General features: G+C 38.6%; 1 protein-coding gene across 2 annotated transcripts in view; it reads left to right on the top strand.

Moving 5' to 3' along the window:
* Positions 1 to 19,144, top strand: part of tet2 (tet methylcytosine dioxygenase 2) — a 43,079-nt gene that overhangs the window by 16,562 nt on the left and 7,373 nt on the right. For both annotated transcript variants that reach the window (XM_077232317.1, XM_077232316.1), the window contains one exon: positions 15,876 to 18,722. In XM_077232317.1, coding sequence (XP_077088432.1) covers positions 15,920 to 18,722 — 2,803 coding nt within the window. In that variant the 5' untranslated portion in view covers positions 15,876 to 15,919. The remainder of the gene's footprint in view (positions 1 to 15,875; positions 18,723 to 19,144) is intronic.

The following is a 19,144-nucleotide window of genomic DNA, read 5'->3' as shown; positions in this document are numbered from 1 at the left end:
ACAGTAGCGATTGATAAGCTACTCTATTTTTTCATAACATAGCCTACATGTACATGTACTCTACCACCTTGTGTGTCCCAGCATGTTACACACACACACACACGCTGATTTTGAATGTGTGCGCGGGGGGAAACGGGGTTGCCTTATTGTAAAGTGTTACCGATTAGTTATACACCGATTCAGACGTCTCGTGAGTTCAGTGTTGGAAAGATCAGTTGTTTTAGCCATTCATTAAAACTAATCGGTTCAAGTGAGTCATTAGTTTGCGAATTAGACGTGTCATTATCGGACGTGTGCGCGTTGTGTGATTATCCCGGAGGTTAGGACATCCCACAAGATTTGTGTCATCACAGAAAACATTTCATCACTGGATAGTTTTTTCGTTTATTTAAAGTGTGGTTTATATGTCAGCTGAATGTGTGGAACGCTTTTCACAGAAGATAAGGCAACGTATTTTAGCACAATTCCCACCCAGCGGTAATTCAGGAAAAATTAAATCTCCGAATGCTCCACATTAAACTTTAGTCTTCCGACCTTGCCATCGTGTCGATTTATTTTCATTAATATGTGCGAGGGAGAGAGAGCAAGACAATGCTTAGTTTTGAGACGGTGAAGCCTATACCTTCGCCTGGCTCCGCAGAGAGAGTGCGCGCGCGCGACCAGGCTCTCTCTCTATCTCTGCCCGTTCAGTTCATGCGCCCTGTCACAAGCGCAGCAGTGCATCTACATGACAACAACGATGTGTGAACGCCCGTGGCTGCCTCGTTTGTTAGCATTGCTGGAGGACAACAGGCTATACAAATACGGTGCTGTACAAAAACATAAATTATAGTTCGCCTCAAAGTTTTTTATTCGTGTATTTATTTAATTTGTATTATTTCTTCCCCAAGCTCATAAAATAAATTTGGGTCGCACATAAATTGACAGGGTCGGTCGGAAACGGGAACCAAACACTTTTTTTTTTTTTCCTTGGCCATTGCGTTCAATAAATCAACACATATGTCTGTGATTGGCTACATCGCTCAACGCTGCAAACATGTTATAAAAAGAAACTCTGGCCTGTAAATCGTTTATATTTTGTTTTAGTTGTTCTTGTTGCTTTTCTGCAACAGATGAATAAAAATGTATTTGTTTTTGTATGTTTTATTCATAGATATCTCTAGTTTGCGGGAGTCCCGCGAATCGTTTTATTCTCCCGCAACGCGCACACACATAGAGTGAGTGCATTACCGGCGCCCGCACTCGCACTCGCACTAGTGTTTGCACGTGTGCGCACTCATTGGGATAATTGTAAACGTGCAAACACAGACAGAAAAGACATGCCATCGTGGAAATAAGATGAATAACATATTACTTAAGGGCTATTTAGTTTGTTTAATAAAATAACAAATTGTAATCTGGCGCTATAAAGAAAATAAAATCAAATTTAATTGACCTTCAAGGGGGGTGGGGTGAGCCGTTAGGAGGGCGGGGCGCCCCCCTTATATAATGGTAAGGGAAACACTGTAATCCCAATGTATTTTTCATTATCTACACATGGATATTAAAATCACCAATCATTAGGACTTCATCTGCAGCCAGCATTAACTCTGATAGAAAAATCACCAAATGATTTGATAAAGTCTGTATGGGCCCCTGGTGGCCTGTATACAGTAGCCAGAACAAATGTCAAATGAGATTTACTGCTTACACTAAATAGCTAGATAGTGTTACATAAAGCAGCACCTCCCCCTTTGCCTTTCAGACGGGGCTCGTGTTTATAACTCATTCATGAGTGGACTCATTTAAAGTAATGTAATCATCTGGTTTTAGCCAGGTTTCTGTCAAACACGGCACTAGGTTATGATCTGTAATCATATCATTCACAATAAGTGCTTTTGAAGAAATTGATTGTATATCTAGCAACCTGAGTTTTATCATTTGTTCATCTGTATAATATCTAATTTTTTATTTGTTGAACATCAATAAAATGTTTACCCTTGAATGGGTTTGGGAGTTTTTTTGTATTTGCTAATTCGGGGAACAGACACAGTCTCTATGTGATGATATCTAGGTGAAAGAGTCTCTATGTGTTGGGATTTGTCTGATTTCTGTGACGCGAGACAACTTGCAGACAGTCGGTTTAGTCAGTGTGCTTCCTGACCTGGGCCCCAGTTAGTCAAGGTTCAGCTCTAAGACTATGTGCCATATTTCTAGAGAGAAGAGCGGCACCACCCCGGAAGGGATGAATACCATCTCTTTTTAACAGGTCAGGTCTGCCCCAAAAACTTTTTCAGTTGTCTACAAACCCTATATTATTCTGCTTATTCGGACACCACTTAGACAGCCAGCCACTGAGTGATGACAGTCTGATAAGTCTCATCACTCTCATCAAAGTTTAAATTCAGTCTGGCTAGCGCTTCCTATAATGTTTACGCATTAAGTCAGTAGGTGGAGAGTAGGCAGGCTTTCACGGCTATTCGAACACATTCAACCACATGAGCGTTTACACTACGAAGGCAATCCGGACAAATGGGCTTTCGACTACCTCTGGAAGTGGTTGAAAGTGGACAAGCTCAAAACGTTTTATTCCCAGATTACACCTGCATTTAGCATCGTTTACTTGATCCAATCGACCAAAATGCATTTTAATGCCAGGTACTAAACAGGGCCAAAATGTATAGAGGAAACTGTCAGGATTTACAATGGAACATTTTATAAACTAAATACAAAACAAAGCAGACTTAAATGTCATGCATATGGCAAGCTTAAACATCTTATCTATAAGATGCTTGTTTTTTATTATTGAGCTTTCCACAAGCATATGCCTTTGTTAAGCTTTGTTTTGTAACTCTGAGCACATTTTCTTCACAGCAACTGAAGACCCCAGTCAAGATATAAGAATTACATTGAAAGTAAAGAGATGGCTAGGGCTTCTCAGCTTTCATGTCATGGCAGTAAATAAAACTCTGTCACATACCCATAAAAGAGAGCTGATCCCACCAGAATCAATGTGCTTAGCACATGTGTTCTCTCTTTTGCATTTTCTCTATCTCTTGTCTCTATATCTGTGTCAGTCAGTCATGCTTGGTTAATGTTTAGAGCAGATGGCCATGCAGCACCAATATAATGATCACCATGGCTACCACACTCTCTGAAAGAAATTTGCTTTGCACTGGGCACAGTTCATCAAATTAGTCAGATATATTGACTGGTGCAGACACAAAGAAATAGGGTGGGTTGGGGGTTGTAGAAAGAAACAGAGAGAAGTTTAGATGAATGTATATTGGAATTATATTATGGAAGTTGATTTTTGGGAAGGGAGATTGTAGGGAACAATGTGCTTAAATACATTAATTACACTGTAGTAATCTGTGGCGGATTTTACTGTTTACTGTCTGAAGCAAAAGGTCAGTCTGCTAAAACTGGAGTTATAAAGTGTGTTATAAAACCTATGCCAAGTTAATTATCATCGACTCAAACACACCAAACACCACCACAGGGTAGAAAAGAGGCAGTGTAGGTTCAAGTGAACAATTACAGATAGTCAAACCACTACAGATTGATCATTTTATCAGCCCCTATTTGGGGATCGAAGATGGGATTTCTTTCTTTTCTTTCAAAGTCAGTACAGTATAAATTTATTCAGTTATGAAGTTCTTCAAAACAAAAAACAACATTGTGATTGAATTTATCGCATTATCTATTTTTTTCTTATCTTAAAATGTAAATAAATGTGTTGGAGCAACAACCTAAGCACAATTGAACAAATTATTGTTTTGACAAGTTAATATTTAGCATGTTAATGTTTATGTTCTTGCAGTTGTAGCAGGGTGGATACTGAACCGTACTTCAAACAAAAATCAGATGCTAATTTCTAAATTAAAAAATAATAATAAAACCCAGACAGTGACTTATACAATACTGTGGAACCTCTTTAACGAAATTATATTGTTAAGGTTAGTCTGTAATATAACTGGAACACATTGTGAAAGATCGCATTGTAAGAAATGTTTCCTTAATTATAACATTTTATTTTTTCAGTGCAATTTCTGTCATGTCAACTTCATTATGTGATATGAGTTTAAAGGGTTTTCAACTTTCAATTAAATGCTTTGCTATAATCAAAGTAGTTGAAATGTGCAATTAACTTATCACTGTAAGTTGTCAATTTGGCACCAATTTGATTTTTATTAAAAGTTTAAGGCAGAAATTAAGTTTTTTAGTTCATTGGTTGTATCAATGCAGGTCATGCAAAGGTGGCTTGGTATGAACGAGAACACAAAAACTGGATTGCAAATTGTTTCAGCAGAGCCACATCTGCCTTCTATTAGTAACAAAGGACAATGGCAGGTCCAACACAGACCTGACTCTTAAGAGGGGACCTAGTTGTGGGTGAAATTACAAACAGAAGAGTGTATCTGCCTAGCATTTGAAGTAATCTACCTCTCCTCAAATCCTCTCCCACAAAGAGGATTTAAAATGTCACTGGGGATGAACAAAGGGTTCACAGACGAGGAAAAATTAAGCAACTTTAAAGACAACTTCTATTTTATTTTATTTTATTTAACTATTCCGTTGTTCTAAAGAAATCTTTTTAAAATCAAAATGTGATACACACAATCAATAAATTACAAAACAATTCTCACAGAGCTCTTTCAAACAGACTATGAGGCATGTCTCATACCTTCCCCCGTACACATGCTGATTCTATAAATACCCTTTCATTTCAAAGGGGTTCTTTCCTCTTTGTTTCCATTCTCATGCTTTTGTCTTCTGGTTTCTTATTGGAAAATGACGAAATGTTACGGATGTTGGTGGCACCATTAAAGCAAGCAGTGGTGTTCAAAGCCCAAGTTTAAAAAAAAAAAGTTGGTTAGGTTTAATGATTCTGTTTCATGAGTCATAGTGTTGATGTGTTGAATGGAGTGAGAGTGCAGTTTCTTTCCAGACACACACACACACACTCTCTCTCTGTCTCTCTGTCTCTCTCTCTCTCTCTCTCTCTCTCTCTCTCTCTCTCTCTCTCTCTCTCTGTCTCTCTGTCTCTCTGTCTCTCTCTCTCTCTCTCTCTCTCTCTCTCTCTCTCTCTCTCTCTCTCTCTCTCGCTCTCTCTCTCTCTCTCTCTCTCTCTCTCTCTCTCTCTCTCTCTCTCTCTCACACTCCATTGGCAGTGTGACACTTGAAAAGGAAAGAAACACTGATCCTGATTATGTTAACTGGCTTACGGTTTCTTTTGGTACTCTTTATAGCAATGTGGAAAATGTTTTCAAGTCAAAGTTACAAACTGCCAACTGCAGTTGTCTGTGAAACCTGACATTCTGGTTGAGCTTGTTTCCTTGTCTGTGTCAGGGGAAAATAAGGCATGGTTAATGCTCAGAGGAGAAGAGTGAGAAAGACACTTTTACAACCCTGCATGCATGACATTTAAAGCACTCTTGCACATGAGCTGTATGATCAAATTACAGTGGGAGTGACCAAGGGATGAAGTTTCACTCAAGAGCACAACTAATCCCAAAGACCCAGCAGCAGTAGGTTTAGCTATTTATCCATTCATTTCTTAGAGCTTTTAAAAAAAAGATTTTTGGCCTAATTCAATTTTGGATCCTCTGAATGTTTATCAGAGACCATGTCTGAAACAAGGACAACTCCTGTCTCTTGCATAACTCAGAAACACAGTGACATTGAGTAGTGCACCACATATTTTATAACACTTAACCCTAGCACTAACCCAAACCCTGATCTCAAACAAATTATTTAAAGCATAATACTACTACTACTGATAATAATAATAATAATAATAATAAATATAGCTGCAAGGAGCCATTACCGGGGCCAAGCGCAAGACAACGACAACAGATGCCAACATGGCTGGGAGTGTTAGACCAACTGCAGCAAGGATCAATTAAATACATTTTAAGAGAATTTTGGGCAAATGGCTAAAAAATATAACTCCAATGGGAATTTCATGTTATGTTCTATTATAGCGCCACCAAGAGGCAAAATACCAAAAAAAATTTGTGTGTGTTAAATTTGGTGAAAATATCTCATTTAGTTTTGGAGTTATAGACATTTATATGTTTACACACATAAAAATGACCCACACCTGACTTTGTTTGCATTTTAATGCCACTTACTATTAGGGATGCTCCGATTGATCGGACGCCGATAATGATCGGCCGATGTTGGCTAAAAATAGATTGATCGGTGAACCCCAAAAGCGCCGATCACGTGACGTAAATTACTCGCGCGACTTTTTCCCACCGGCATGCATAGCGCACCGGCACACAACAGCAGAGTGGAGCTTAGCAGTGGCAACATGAGTTCTCCTTCAACGGAACGAATAGGGAGTCTCCCAACGGATTGAAGCGCGTGCCCGAGTGAAGACCGTGCACCGCTCGAGCCACAACAGAACGCGGTATCTGCGCCACTGAGCACTGAGGCAACGAGCACTTTGATCACATGATAAAAAAAAAAACATTTCAGCGCTAGATTGCCTCTCATTTAACAAATGAACAAAATTAATGCTCTGAGTTAACTGGAGATGTTTTTATTTATTTGTATTGGTACATTCGTGCCGCGAGATGTTTCAAAAGTGGTGGTGGTATTTTTTTTTTTTTTGATCTGACGTAGTTGGTTCCTCAACTAGCCTATACATCAGATTCAGATTCAGATTATTTTATTTAATGCCATGTCAGCATTCAAATTTATTTTCATGGCAAAAATTCAATGATAAAAATACAAATATCATATAAATACAATAAAACAAAACAAAACAAGAAGTAATTTTATACAATATATATTTTTAAATGAACATATGATAAAAAATCCAAAACCTTTTCAGGCATAATCTCATTAAATATGTCCTTTAATGAAGTAACTTCATAAAAGAGCATTCTGCTCAACTGCATTAGAAGTTCATAATAATAACAGAACAAAACTTGCCATAGTTTTGTCCTTTTATCAGTAGCCAGGTTTGGTATAACAAGTTGTACATTTTGTTGCCAATTAGTAAATGTAGTGGGTGTATTAAGAGGCTACAATTTCCAGATATGCCTAAGTGTAACTTGATCCCCTCCCATTAGGCTGATCTGATGTGTGTTGGTCTGCCTGACCCCTCTTTGTTTGGAATAATTTAATGTTACTCTGCCTTATTTGGGAAAGCTGGCCTACAGTAGCCTTAAGACACCTCATTTTCTAAATACAATTAAATAAACACATTTCGACAAATGGTGCAAACTCTGCTAGATTATAGATAAAAGATTCCCATTCCCCTGCCATTCTGTGATCGGCAGTGACCGGCAATCGGCAGATCATGATTTTGGTGATCGGTAATCGGTGATCGGCCCCAAAAATGCTGATCGGAGCATCTCTACTTACTATTAATATTTTTATATTTGGGCATTAGCATAAAGCTGTTTTTGCAAGCGCTACATAAAATTAGTTTGCACAGTTTTCGAGAACGGTTTGACTTGAATTCCATAACTTTTTGTCGGCGTGGTCTGGAGATGATCTGGACCAATTTTCATGGAAATCGGAGCACCGGCCTAGGAGGAGTTTGAAAAAGTTGGTTTTTCGGAAAATTCAAAATGGCGGAAAAATTGTCATGACCAAAAATGACTTCATATGGTGCAATCATCGGCTGGAGCTACGGAATCAGTGGAAAAAAGAATTTTGTTTCTAGCCCTTTTGGTTCTAAAGTTATTAGCATAAACATGACTGAAAATTTGGACAGTTGGTGGCGCTAGAGGGATTGATTTAGAGCAGGGGTGCCCAACCCTGCTCCTGCCGATCGACTGTCCTGCACAGTTCATCTCCAACCCTAATCAAACACACCCGAAGCAACCAATCAAGGTCTTCAGGATCTGAAGCAACCAATTAAGGTCTTCAGGATCACTTGAAAATTAAAGGCAGGTGTGTTTAATTAGGGTTGGAGATAAACTGTGCAGGACAGTCGATCGGCAGGAGCAGGGTTGGGCACCCCTGATTTAGAGACTCCAAATTTGCTATGGTGACAGTTCAGACTGTCCTCTAACTGCTTGCCAAATTTTAATACTTTCCCACAAGCAGTTCTATGGACTGCCATAGACTCCAAGTCGGAAGAAGAAGAAACGGAAGAATAAATATAGCTGCAAGCAGCCATTACCGGGGCCAAGCGCAAAAAAAGACGATAAGACATGCCAGATTGGCTGGGAATTTCAGACCAACTACAGCAAGGAGCAATTAGAGACATTTTAAGAGGATTTTGGGCAAATGGCTGAAAAATCATAAATAAAGTAACTTATAAAATTATTTAATGGTTTATCACTTTCGACCTATCCACCTTATTCTGCTTTAAACAATGCGTGCCGCCATGATGACAACTCCGGTTGCCTACTTCCGGTTGGTAGCGATAGACCTACTACCTGTATTAGCAGTGAGAGAATGAGTTCAGGCTCTACATGTGCTGTTGTTGGTTGTTTTAACAATTCAAAGAAGATACACATTTTTTTTTAAACTGGGTGCTTTGAGCATAAGATAAAAAGGAGAGAATGTCCATGTCCGGTTCCGTATCAGCTACATTCAATGCCAGAGAGTAGACGTTTTTGGTTAGCTGCGCTAAAACTGAAGCATCCACCGAAAAAGGTGTATGTCTGTTCGCACCATTTTGTTGACAAACGCCTAATACGTTACCAGTAGGGATGGGCATTTCAAGCAAAAATAATATTTGAAGATCGCTGGGTATTATTCGATTATCACTCGAAATTCGCACCCCCCCCCCCATCACATGCATGTATAGGCTACACACCAGAGCATGTGAGCAAAGCGGAGCGGTGTGATGTTAAAATATAAGTTTAAAAAAAACTAAAACATACGTTTTATATTTGTTTCATAATATGTTTTTTTTTATTTCATCTATGTTGATTATATGAAAAGGGAACCGCATAAGGTGAGTCAGATAGGATCATAAGATATATCGGAATATATTATAGCCCAATATATCGGAAAACATTTGGAATGGGTCAGACATGATTTGAATGTCTTCAATTTGATTTATAAACTGTATCTTCATTTTAATAAATGTTTCATCAACAAATTGCCTGGATTAATAAATAAGAAGCAAATATAGTAGACAATATACAGGACATGGGAGGCGCCGGCGCGCGAACTGGAGCGCGTCTCATAAATGAACCGAAACTCTGTGTATAAGATACTTGCCTCACAAACCTGAGAAGTATATCTATAGAAAGCTTGAAATGTCTACTTTTAAACAAAATAATTAAAAAACGAACAGAAATGGGCTGCTCTCTGCTTATGTAGGCTAATTCGTATGAAGTGTGTATTTCTCTCTATAGGCGCATGGAAAAATTGAATATCAGTCGACTCGGCATGACGTCCTGAATCTAACGAGTCACCTTTTATGATTTTTGGACAAACCGTTCAGGAGTTATGAGCAAATATCTTTATATTTATATCTCCGGACCAGTACGTGGCGCTGCGCCAAAACGCTGCATATAAATGATCTTGATCAATTTTTGTGAAAATCGGCGCATTGGCCTAGGAGTTCGAAAAAGTAGGTTTTTCGGAAAATTCAAAATGGCGGACAAATTTTCATGACGGAAAATAGCATAATCAAATATGTAACAGTGCAATCAAATCGGCTTGAGCAAAGAAATCAGTGGAAAAAATAATTTTGTTATTTTGACAAATTTGCTATGGTGACAGTTCAGACTGTCCTCTAACTGCTTGCCAAATTTTAATACTTTCCCACAAGCAGTTCTATGGACTGCCATAGACTCCAAGTCGGAATAATAATAATAAGAAGAAGAACCGGAACAGTTACAATAGGTGCCCGCATCTTCAGTGCTTAGCCCCTAATAAGAACCAGAACAATTACAAAAGGTGCCTGCAGAGTCTGGTGATAATGACAAACCTTAAGACCAGTGGCATTACAATAGGCAGATTTGCTTAAAATTTATTAGCATTTTTGGAAATTTTTCTAACGAGACATCTTTTATGATTTTTGGACAAACTGTTCAGAAGTTATAAGCAAAAATAGCAATTTTCTGTATCTCCGGACCAGTTGGTGGTGTTGCGCCGAAATGCAGCATGTAGCCTCAAGTCATGCTTGTGATGATATGTACCAAGTTTGGTCTTAATACGATAAAGCGTTGCGGAGATACAGCTTTACGTCTGTTTTTGCAAGCGATACGTAAAAAATGTTGTGCGTTTATCGAAAAAGCTAAAGTTACAAGCATAATAAAAGTGAAATTTTAGACAGGTGGTGGTGTTAGAGGGAATGAGTTAGAGACACCAAAATTGGTGTATTTAATGTTGGGCCTGTCCTCTATCAGAATGTTAAACCGTTACAACTTTCCCACAAACGGTTCTATGGGCTGCCATAGACACCCAGTCAGAATAATAATAATAAGAAGAAGAACAGGAACAATTACAATAGGTGCCCGGACCTTCGGTGCTTGGCCCCTAATAATAAAAACCGGAACAGATACAATAGGTGCCCGCACCTTCGGTGCTTGGCCCCTAATAATAATAATGATGATTCACTTGTTTGTCCATAGTACCACTATTAGAGTGCAAACCATGAAAGACATAGAAAATGTCACTTACCACTGACCTGCTGTATATTTCAACCATAACCCTGAGGCTAAGGAAATGTTAAATTACAAAAACAATAAATACCATTGCTGTTGTGCCGGTGTCAGGGTTCCAAATTTGTTGAATCCGAATATAAAAACTTATTATAGGCGTACCGTAGTGATTCAGAATAAGTCAAAAACACGGTTTGGAAAATGGATTCAAACTGCGACCATTTTTTGAGAATGTGCGAGTTAAAATGTTATGTGGTCGCATTTGTGCGAGTGGACGCCTGAGCAACAGAACGCCGTTGTATCAGTTGCTGCAGTCCGTAACTTATGTTCAAAATGAACGAGTAGGCTGCATCATGAATCCATTTTCCAAACCGTGTTTTTGACTTATTCTGAATCACTAGGGTACGCCTATAATAAGTTTTTATATTCTGACTATTTTATCCCGGGGTCGTCTCGGCTGCGGAGTAGCCCAGTGCCTGCGTGACTCGCCATAGACATTAACGGAGAGAAGTTCTGTCTACAATGTTCTTCCGCAAGACACATGCAGTTTATTTATTGACGAACGTAAACGTCACGCGCATTGCACACTGATGGTGAAACGCGCAAATTACGAATTCAAGAAATAAGGCATATAAAAATTATAAAAATGGTCTCACGAAACACAGATCGTTTATCGAAACACAGTTTATTATAATACTCTAATCTTTTAAAATGTAATGCATACATTTGAATGTTTAATGATTTTTAAAAGATAGAAAGATGATAATAGACAGATAGATAGAATATGATTCAAATGTAAATAGATAGATTGTATATAATTCAAATGTAAAATGCTTAAAATTACAGATTAAAATTACCGTCCAAAATCCATGAAAACCCTGAAATTTGGCAATGATAATTAATATATTACAGGTATTTCTGCTGCAACACAGAAAGCCTTTGCTAGCCTTGGTCCATTAAAACCACTATTCATCAGCATGCATTGATTAATCCCATGGCATGTAGCAAAAGAAAAAAAGGTGCGAGCAAATCATATGCTGGTGCGACCAACTGAGAAAATTGGTAGCACCAGTGCAACCAGTGGAAAGTTAGTCTGGAGCCCTGACCTGACCTGACCTTTTTTTTCTTTCTATTGATTCTGCAACTAAAGCACTGATCAGTTGTACTTATTTACTACAGTGGGAGATCACAACAGTTTGAGCTCTTGTGAGATGCAGAGAGAGAATGAGGATTTAAAAAGAAAGAAACTAAAAAAACAGGATAGACAACTAACTGAATTTAAAGCCACTCCTAGCTGTCACGAGACCAGATAAAAACATAAGCATTTTTGTTTTGTGTTTTTATGTTTTTATGGATTGTCCATAGGCATTCCTTTAAAATATATCACATTTAAGTTTAAGAAATATATCAATCTTTCTATTTTAATTATATGTATGGACACAGCCAATGCAAACCCATTGTCTGAAAGTTTAGTGCATATAGACCGCTTTCAGCTGGGATCTCGTGCTTTGTCATTGTAGCTCAGAGATATTTTTTGTATTGTTTTCAGTGTGAGCTTATCCAACTGCGGCAAGCCGTTTGGCTTTTCTCAGCTGTTGGGAAACTCTGAAATGGCTCTGGAATGGATCCACATTCAAGCTTCATGTAGCACACCAATCGCAATCTACCCCATTCCAGAGATGATAATAGATACAATTTTAAAAACATTTGATCAAACTTGTGTGTGTGTGTGTGTGTGTGTGTGTGTGTGTGTGTGTGTGTGTGTGTGTGTGTGTGTGTGTGTGTGTGTGTGTGTGTGTGTGTGTGTGTGTGTGTGTGTGTGTGTGTGTGTGTGTGTGTGTCTTTGACTTGTATTCTCTGCTCTGTTCTTTCATTTGATATATTGTTTGTTCAGATATTCATATAGCAAAATATTCTGAGGGGCGTGAAAGTTTTGTGAAAATTATATGAAATTATTATATGCCGCTGTTTGGCAACTTTTTTTAAAACACTGGTGGAGAAAGAGTTCAATTTTGAATATTAACATAGTAAATAAACCTAATCCAACTTATATGACTATGTGGGTATAGTTCATGACAAGGCAGATCATTAATAATTATTCAAATATGATTAATAAATATTGACCTTATCGCTTCATATGCTGACTCCAATTTAAAGGCCATTTCAAAGCTGCTTTTATCAATCCTTTACCCCCACCATCCTGGACTCAAACAGATGGAAACCATTCCATGAAGAATCTGTTACATATTAGATATCATGTGTGGCTCTGTAGATTTGATTACAAACAAAAAATCCAGTTGTCTATTTTCAAAGATATTTTTGCAAGTTATTTATACATGGTTGCATAAATGTGAAAATGTGTTATTGAAGAGATAAAAAAATATGATTTATAGAAGTCTGGTTTTCTAGGAAAGTACATAGTAAAATCAAATAGAAATGTATAGTGAAATAGATTTTTGAAAAAAACTAATGCTCAGGGAATAAAGGCGCAATATATAATTATTATAATGGTCACTTGTAGAAAAAACAAATCTTTCTTTGCTGTAATCCAAAGCCCCTTAATGATAAATGCAGTATTAGCAGTGTAAATTTATGTATATGTTTATAATTTAAAAGCATAAATTGTAATTATAATCAACCCCCAGTTACTCTCATGTTCAACAGTTCTAATTGATATATGCTCAAATCTATAAATACCAACCAACATCATTAACAAATTGACATAGGTACAGAACACCGGATATCAAGATGGATGGAACCATTCTTTGTCATTAAATATTTAGTGAAAGTTAGGGCAATGTTTATGACTGAAGCTGTGAGATCCAGGACTTTGTTTATAACATCTTAAATAACATCTTTGTCTTAACAAAATGCAAGTTGTCATTGGTATGTACTACACAACCCTTGCCTGTAAGCTTCTCAGATTTCTTGTTCTCTGTACAAGAAAATGCTAAGCATGCAAGGAATGACATCTCTTTTTCTTTTTTAAAGACCTTCTCTGGTGAGCATGTGTATTTTGAGATATGGGCTAATATTTCAAAACACAGAGTCTGACTTGAGAGGGAAAACAACATTCAGACTTGTAATTTCTTACAGCATCTCTCAACTGAATTCAAGCTCCCTGCACAAACATGTACATTAGTCCCTTTTCCACCTTCTGGCCTTAAGTTTCTAAGGTACATAACGATTACGCTTATTTTTCCACTTGAGCTTGGTTCGGCACAGCACGATTGCAAACTGTTCTTGGCCAATAATTCTCAGCACGGTTGACCGTGTTGGTAGAATGCATGTAGTGAAGTGACCACTCAGGATTGGTCACTTGTCTGCTGCTTGGCTAACAGTTTCTCTGTATCTGGCAAAGCTAAGTAATTTGAGTGGTTTGAACGAAGTAAACACCACAATAAAATTAAAATAAATATATGATCATCCTCCAACACGATCACTATTTTCATCTCATACCATCTGTAAACTCTTGCGCTACCAAGGTAAAGACTGACGCATTTTAATACATTCCAAAGAACTCTTGTTATGATATTTTGAATACATCACTCTTACACTGTGTTTATACCAGACGCGAGTGGCACAATGCAATGCGACAAAAGCAAATAGAGCCCATCATGGTAAATGGTAAATGTTTAAACCGTGATTACCATTATAGAGCTTAGATCGGGCCCAAAAAATCAAGCCCGACCCGACCCGAGCCCGTGCACGTTGTGTCTGAGCCCGGCCCGGCCCAACACATTAACTGTAATTATGAGCCCAAGCCCGATTTAAACCCGACCATTTTTAATACGTGGGCCGTTATAACCAGGGGCGACGCCAGATAATTTTTTAACGCAGGTGCTGAATGGGTGCTAGACCATTGACAGGTGGGAGCTGCACAATTTATATATATATATATATATATATATATTATATAAATACTATTAATAAATGTGCAAAAATTGGCCACTTAATATTTAATATTCAATTATTTTAATTATCACAATGAAAGTTTTAATTTTATTAAATTGAACAAGCACAACATTCAATCAAATATTCTTAAAGATTCATTATTATTAATAATGTTATTTAGACATATGTGTGCGTGCAACAAGCAAGATGTGAATTTGTAAGTTCGGTGACAAGCGTGCCGAGAATTGATTTAATTTATGATGAGATGGCTATAGTTCACGTGCTATGGTGACCGTGGCTCGCCGGCACCTCCATATCATGATTATTGTCTGCTATATTTGCTGCTTATTTATTAAATCCAGGCAATTGGTTGATGAAAAATTTATTAAAATGAAGATACAATTTATACAAAACGAAATTCACTTTAAAGAAAGGCTTTCTACAAAACATAATGAAGTGGTCAAAATCATGGCTGAACCACTCCATGTCTCCTGATATTGCGCACCCTCCTATCTACTCTGTTCACTTTCATAATCAACATAGATGGAAAAAAATAACATTATAATATTTTAATAAATATGAAACTAAATGCACTTATTTAATGGCTACAACACGTACAGACTCTCTAGCAGCGCGCCGCACTTGCACTCAACAAAGCCAACACATATGTTGTCACTGCCCACGACTAGTTTAAAATATTTCCATACCTCCGGCTTTCCTTCATACTTGCTCAAAGTTAATTCTCCTGTTTTAATTTTTTTCTTTACTTCTTCAAGCTCCATGTTGCACTTAAGCTACACAATAGGCCTACAGCACAGCGTGCGAGTGGAGGAGACGCTGCGCGTGACACGTAACGTGCTTGATCATGGGCCCGACCCGGTCGGGCTCGGGCAGAGAGTCTAAGCTCTATACCATTATAAACCGTGATGTTGTCTACACTGGATGTGGCGTGACTATATATATATACACACACACATATATATATATATATATATATATATACATATATACACACACACACACACACACACACACACACACATACACACACACATGTGTATATATATATATATATATATATATATATATATATATATATATATATTCGCCATTCTATTTCTGATGTATTCCAAGTACACATGCAACTTCTGACACAAAGGACAAAATGATTTGCAACGGTCGTTTTGTCATGTCCAGGCGGTGCGCCGCAACAATGGTCACGTCCAGTGTAGAGACAGTGTTAGTATAAGATCTTGGTCAAATCTAGGCCATTTTTACTTTATCTTTGTATTTATTTATTTTTTATCAATTTTTGACAGTCCAGATCATTAGCTAGTACCCCACACTACACCAGTGCATTATAAATAAATTATGTTTTTACAATTGTGGTAATATTCGTTCTTTTCCATGTAGGACGCAGAGAGGGCAGCCTTGTGAATGGACCCAGAGCAGACCAGATGGAAACAGAAAAGACCAGCCATGAGACGGAAAAAAGTCTGATACTTGCACAAATTGGTGCCACTCAGCAGACAGACCCTCTTCTCATCAAACAACAGAATGGAGATCAGACACCTGAGGTCTTGTCTCAGCAGTTTAATGGAGACACAAACTGGAGCCATCTCAAGCCCAGCACAGTGGTCTACCCGATGAAACGACAACAGGATAATTGTTCTAGCCCTGCTAACATGCAGGGCATATTTGATCAAAACATGTATGAGATGAATGGACAGATGAAACATGCTCTAAGTGAACAGACATATTTGGACTTTAACCAGCCTAAAACACTCTGTACTGATTCAGAGGTGAATGGAAATGAAGACCTGAGGCTTTGGGATAAAAGAGAAACCGGAATGGAGCACCGATTAGAAGAATTCTCTAAGCACAACAAGCCAGGAGATTTTGAGAAAAAACATAGTAAAAGAAAATGTAACTTTCCTAATGGGGATTTATTCTCACTGTCACAGAGCAAGCAAGTTCCAGTGTCCAATGGTGCTACAACAAGTCCACCTTCAGTAAAGGGTATAACTGGCGACCTCTTAGAGAAAACTTTGTCTCAGTATTACCCAGAGCATGTGTCTATTGCACCTCAAACCAACTCATCTCAAGTAGATCAGGTCACCAGCAACCTGCCTGGGCAGGCGACTTCTTCACCCTCATTTACCTCAGGTTTTCCTATTTCACCCCATACATCTGCCTCCGGGCCACTTGCCAAAGCAGCCTCAAAAGTACAAGGCAGCAATGGCTACAAACCTGAATTTACAGTGAATGGATACTCTAGCTTTGGAGCTGAGCAAAAGAAGCCTGCTCATCCTCTCTCTGACCTCCCAGAGTTGGGAACACAATCCCTGAGTCAGGAAGCTTCAGAGTCCAATGTGTCATCACAGACAGGCATTAAGGGTTGCTCACAGATTCAAAAAGATAGAGAAGATAGAAAAAATAACCTTCTGAGCGAGACTGAGTGTTTAAGTATGTTCTCTAAGTCCAACCTGGATTTTAGCTGTGAATCGTACAAATTGCACCCAGTGATGGCAAGTGCCCCCTCACAAAAAACTCAGACAGGTCAGCAGAACCTACAGATTAAGGTGCTACAGAAACAACCAACTGATGAAAGCCTCCACAACAATAGAGACTTTTCTTTGCTACAGCAACAGAATCTTGAGCCACCAACAGTAGACAGCAGGTTGATTTCCCAGGCCTGTACACCAACATCTCAGAATCAATACAGTGACCACAACAATAAGCCTAAACCATGTCAAGAAAAGACCATGTCAACAAGTACAGATCACCCATCCCAAATGGAATGGATAGATTTAAACTCAGCTTCAGCTCCACAGCCATCTACTGACCACTCACAGATGTGGGATTTTTTCCTTCAACAGACCCAAATGCAGCCACATACAGTCTCGCAGAGCCAAAGTCATTGTACAAATTCCATGCCCTCAAACAACTTCCAGTCTTTGAATTTCAGTAATCCCAGTTTTTCCTCACATGACAGTCAGGTACAAGATTGTTACAAAAACTCCCTACCTCCTACACAATTTCCCCACAATTCTGCCCCTGAATGTCAACAAAGAAAATACGGAATGCACAATCATGCTTGCATTCAATTTGACAAACCCCAACACATGTGCCAGGAATTATGCAAAAATGATCAAGACCAGATAAAATCCCAGAGCTTCCTCTCTCAGCCACCACCTACTGAGCCTCATCAGCAAGCCACCAGCACATTTCCCCATCAGCAAGCAACTCCACAAAAAGATGTTTCCCAAATCCAGGTAGATGCACCACTCTTGAAACGGCTTAAAACAGAGGGTTGTCTTAATTCAGGATCCCAGACAAAATCTCTAGATATTGAACCCCCAGCACAAACACTGTCTAGGACAACTATAAGAGAATATTCAACATTTCCAGACCCATCTAATTCTAATGTACAATCCTTGTCTAAAGAAACAAAAGCTCTAACAGAGAGGAAACTCCAGCAGAACACACAGTACTCTCAAAACATCAGTAAACAACAACCAAACTACCAGCAACCTCTCCATCGCAGGGTACACAATCATTTGGAATTCCCCCAGTCTCCGATTTCTCAATCACAAGTTTCTAATGGTCTTCAGGTACCGGCTCAAACATTTACCAAAACTGAATTCCCAGAGCTCTTTGCCCAAATCCCGAGGGAGTCTCTCCCAAGCCAAGGTACTCAAGGAGATTTGCAGAGGCACACAGCCTTGCGAATGCACCTTCTGCAGAGGCAGGAGCGGCAAGGCCCCAACAACATCAGACCAATTATTCCAGCCATAAAAACTGAAAACTGCTCAGGTTTAGAGACCTCACCTCAACTGCCACCCATGGAAGTGCTACAGCAAGATCAAGACAAAACCAAAGTCATCCCAGTGATGGTAAAGCAGGAGTATCCTTCTTCATCTTGTGAACAAAGCCTGCAAAAGAGTATTCTAGCTACCATGGAACAGCGGTTAAAACAGTATCAACTATCACCTGTGTTTGAAAGAAAATCTTTGGTCATCAAGTCACCCAATAAGGTGAAGGTGGAGATGGCTGGGGCTGTGACTGTGCTCTCAACCAGTGCTGAGGGGAATGTCAAGGAACAGTGCAAACCACAAAACTTAACCCCACCTAAAAAGATTGAACCCGGGTTACAAAGCTTTCTGGATTCACCCATGAAGATGCTTAATACACCAATAAAAAACTTACTAGATACACCTATGAAAACACAGTATGATATTCCTTCATGTCACTGTGTTGGTAAGAGATTCAGACCGTTTTTTATTTTATTTTATTTTTTTTTACACATTTTGTGTTGTTTATACATTTCTCCTTTAAGTGTGCAGGTCTAGTTCACTTTCAAATAAAAATGAGCCCATGATTAACTCACCCTCAAGCCATCCTAGGTGTATATGACTTTCTTCTTTCAGACAAATATAATTGGAGTTACAGTATATAAAAAAATATCCTGGCTCTTCCAAGTTTTATAATGGCAATGGATTGCAACCAACAGATTGAAGCTCAAAAAACGTGCATCCATCCATCGTAAACGAACTCCAAACGGCTCCAGGGGGTTAATAAAGGCCTTCTGAAGCAAAATTATGAGTTTTGAATCGGAATGCATCTCCGATTGTATTCGTCTGAAAGAAGAAAGTCATATACTCCTAGGATGGATTGAGGGT

Source organism: Siphateles boraxobius, unplaced genomic scaffold (genome assembly GCF_051911475.1).
Source record: "Siphateles boraxobius isolate OS27281-9 unplaced genomic scaffold, OSU_SipBor_1 17, whole genome shotgun sequence".
NCBI lineage: Eukaryota > Metazoa > Chordata > Actinopteri > Cypriniformes > Leuciscidae > Siphateles > Siphateles boraxobius.
Note: the sequence above shows the minus strand (reverse complement) of the source record. Positions and strands in the feature narration are given on the sequence as shown.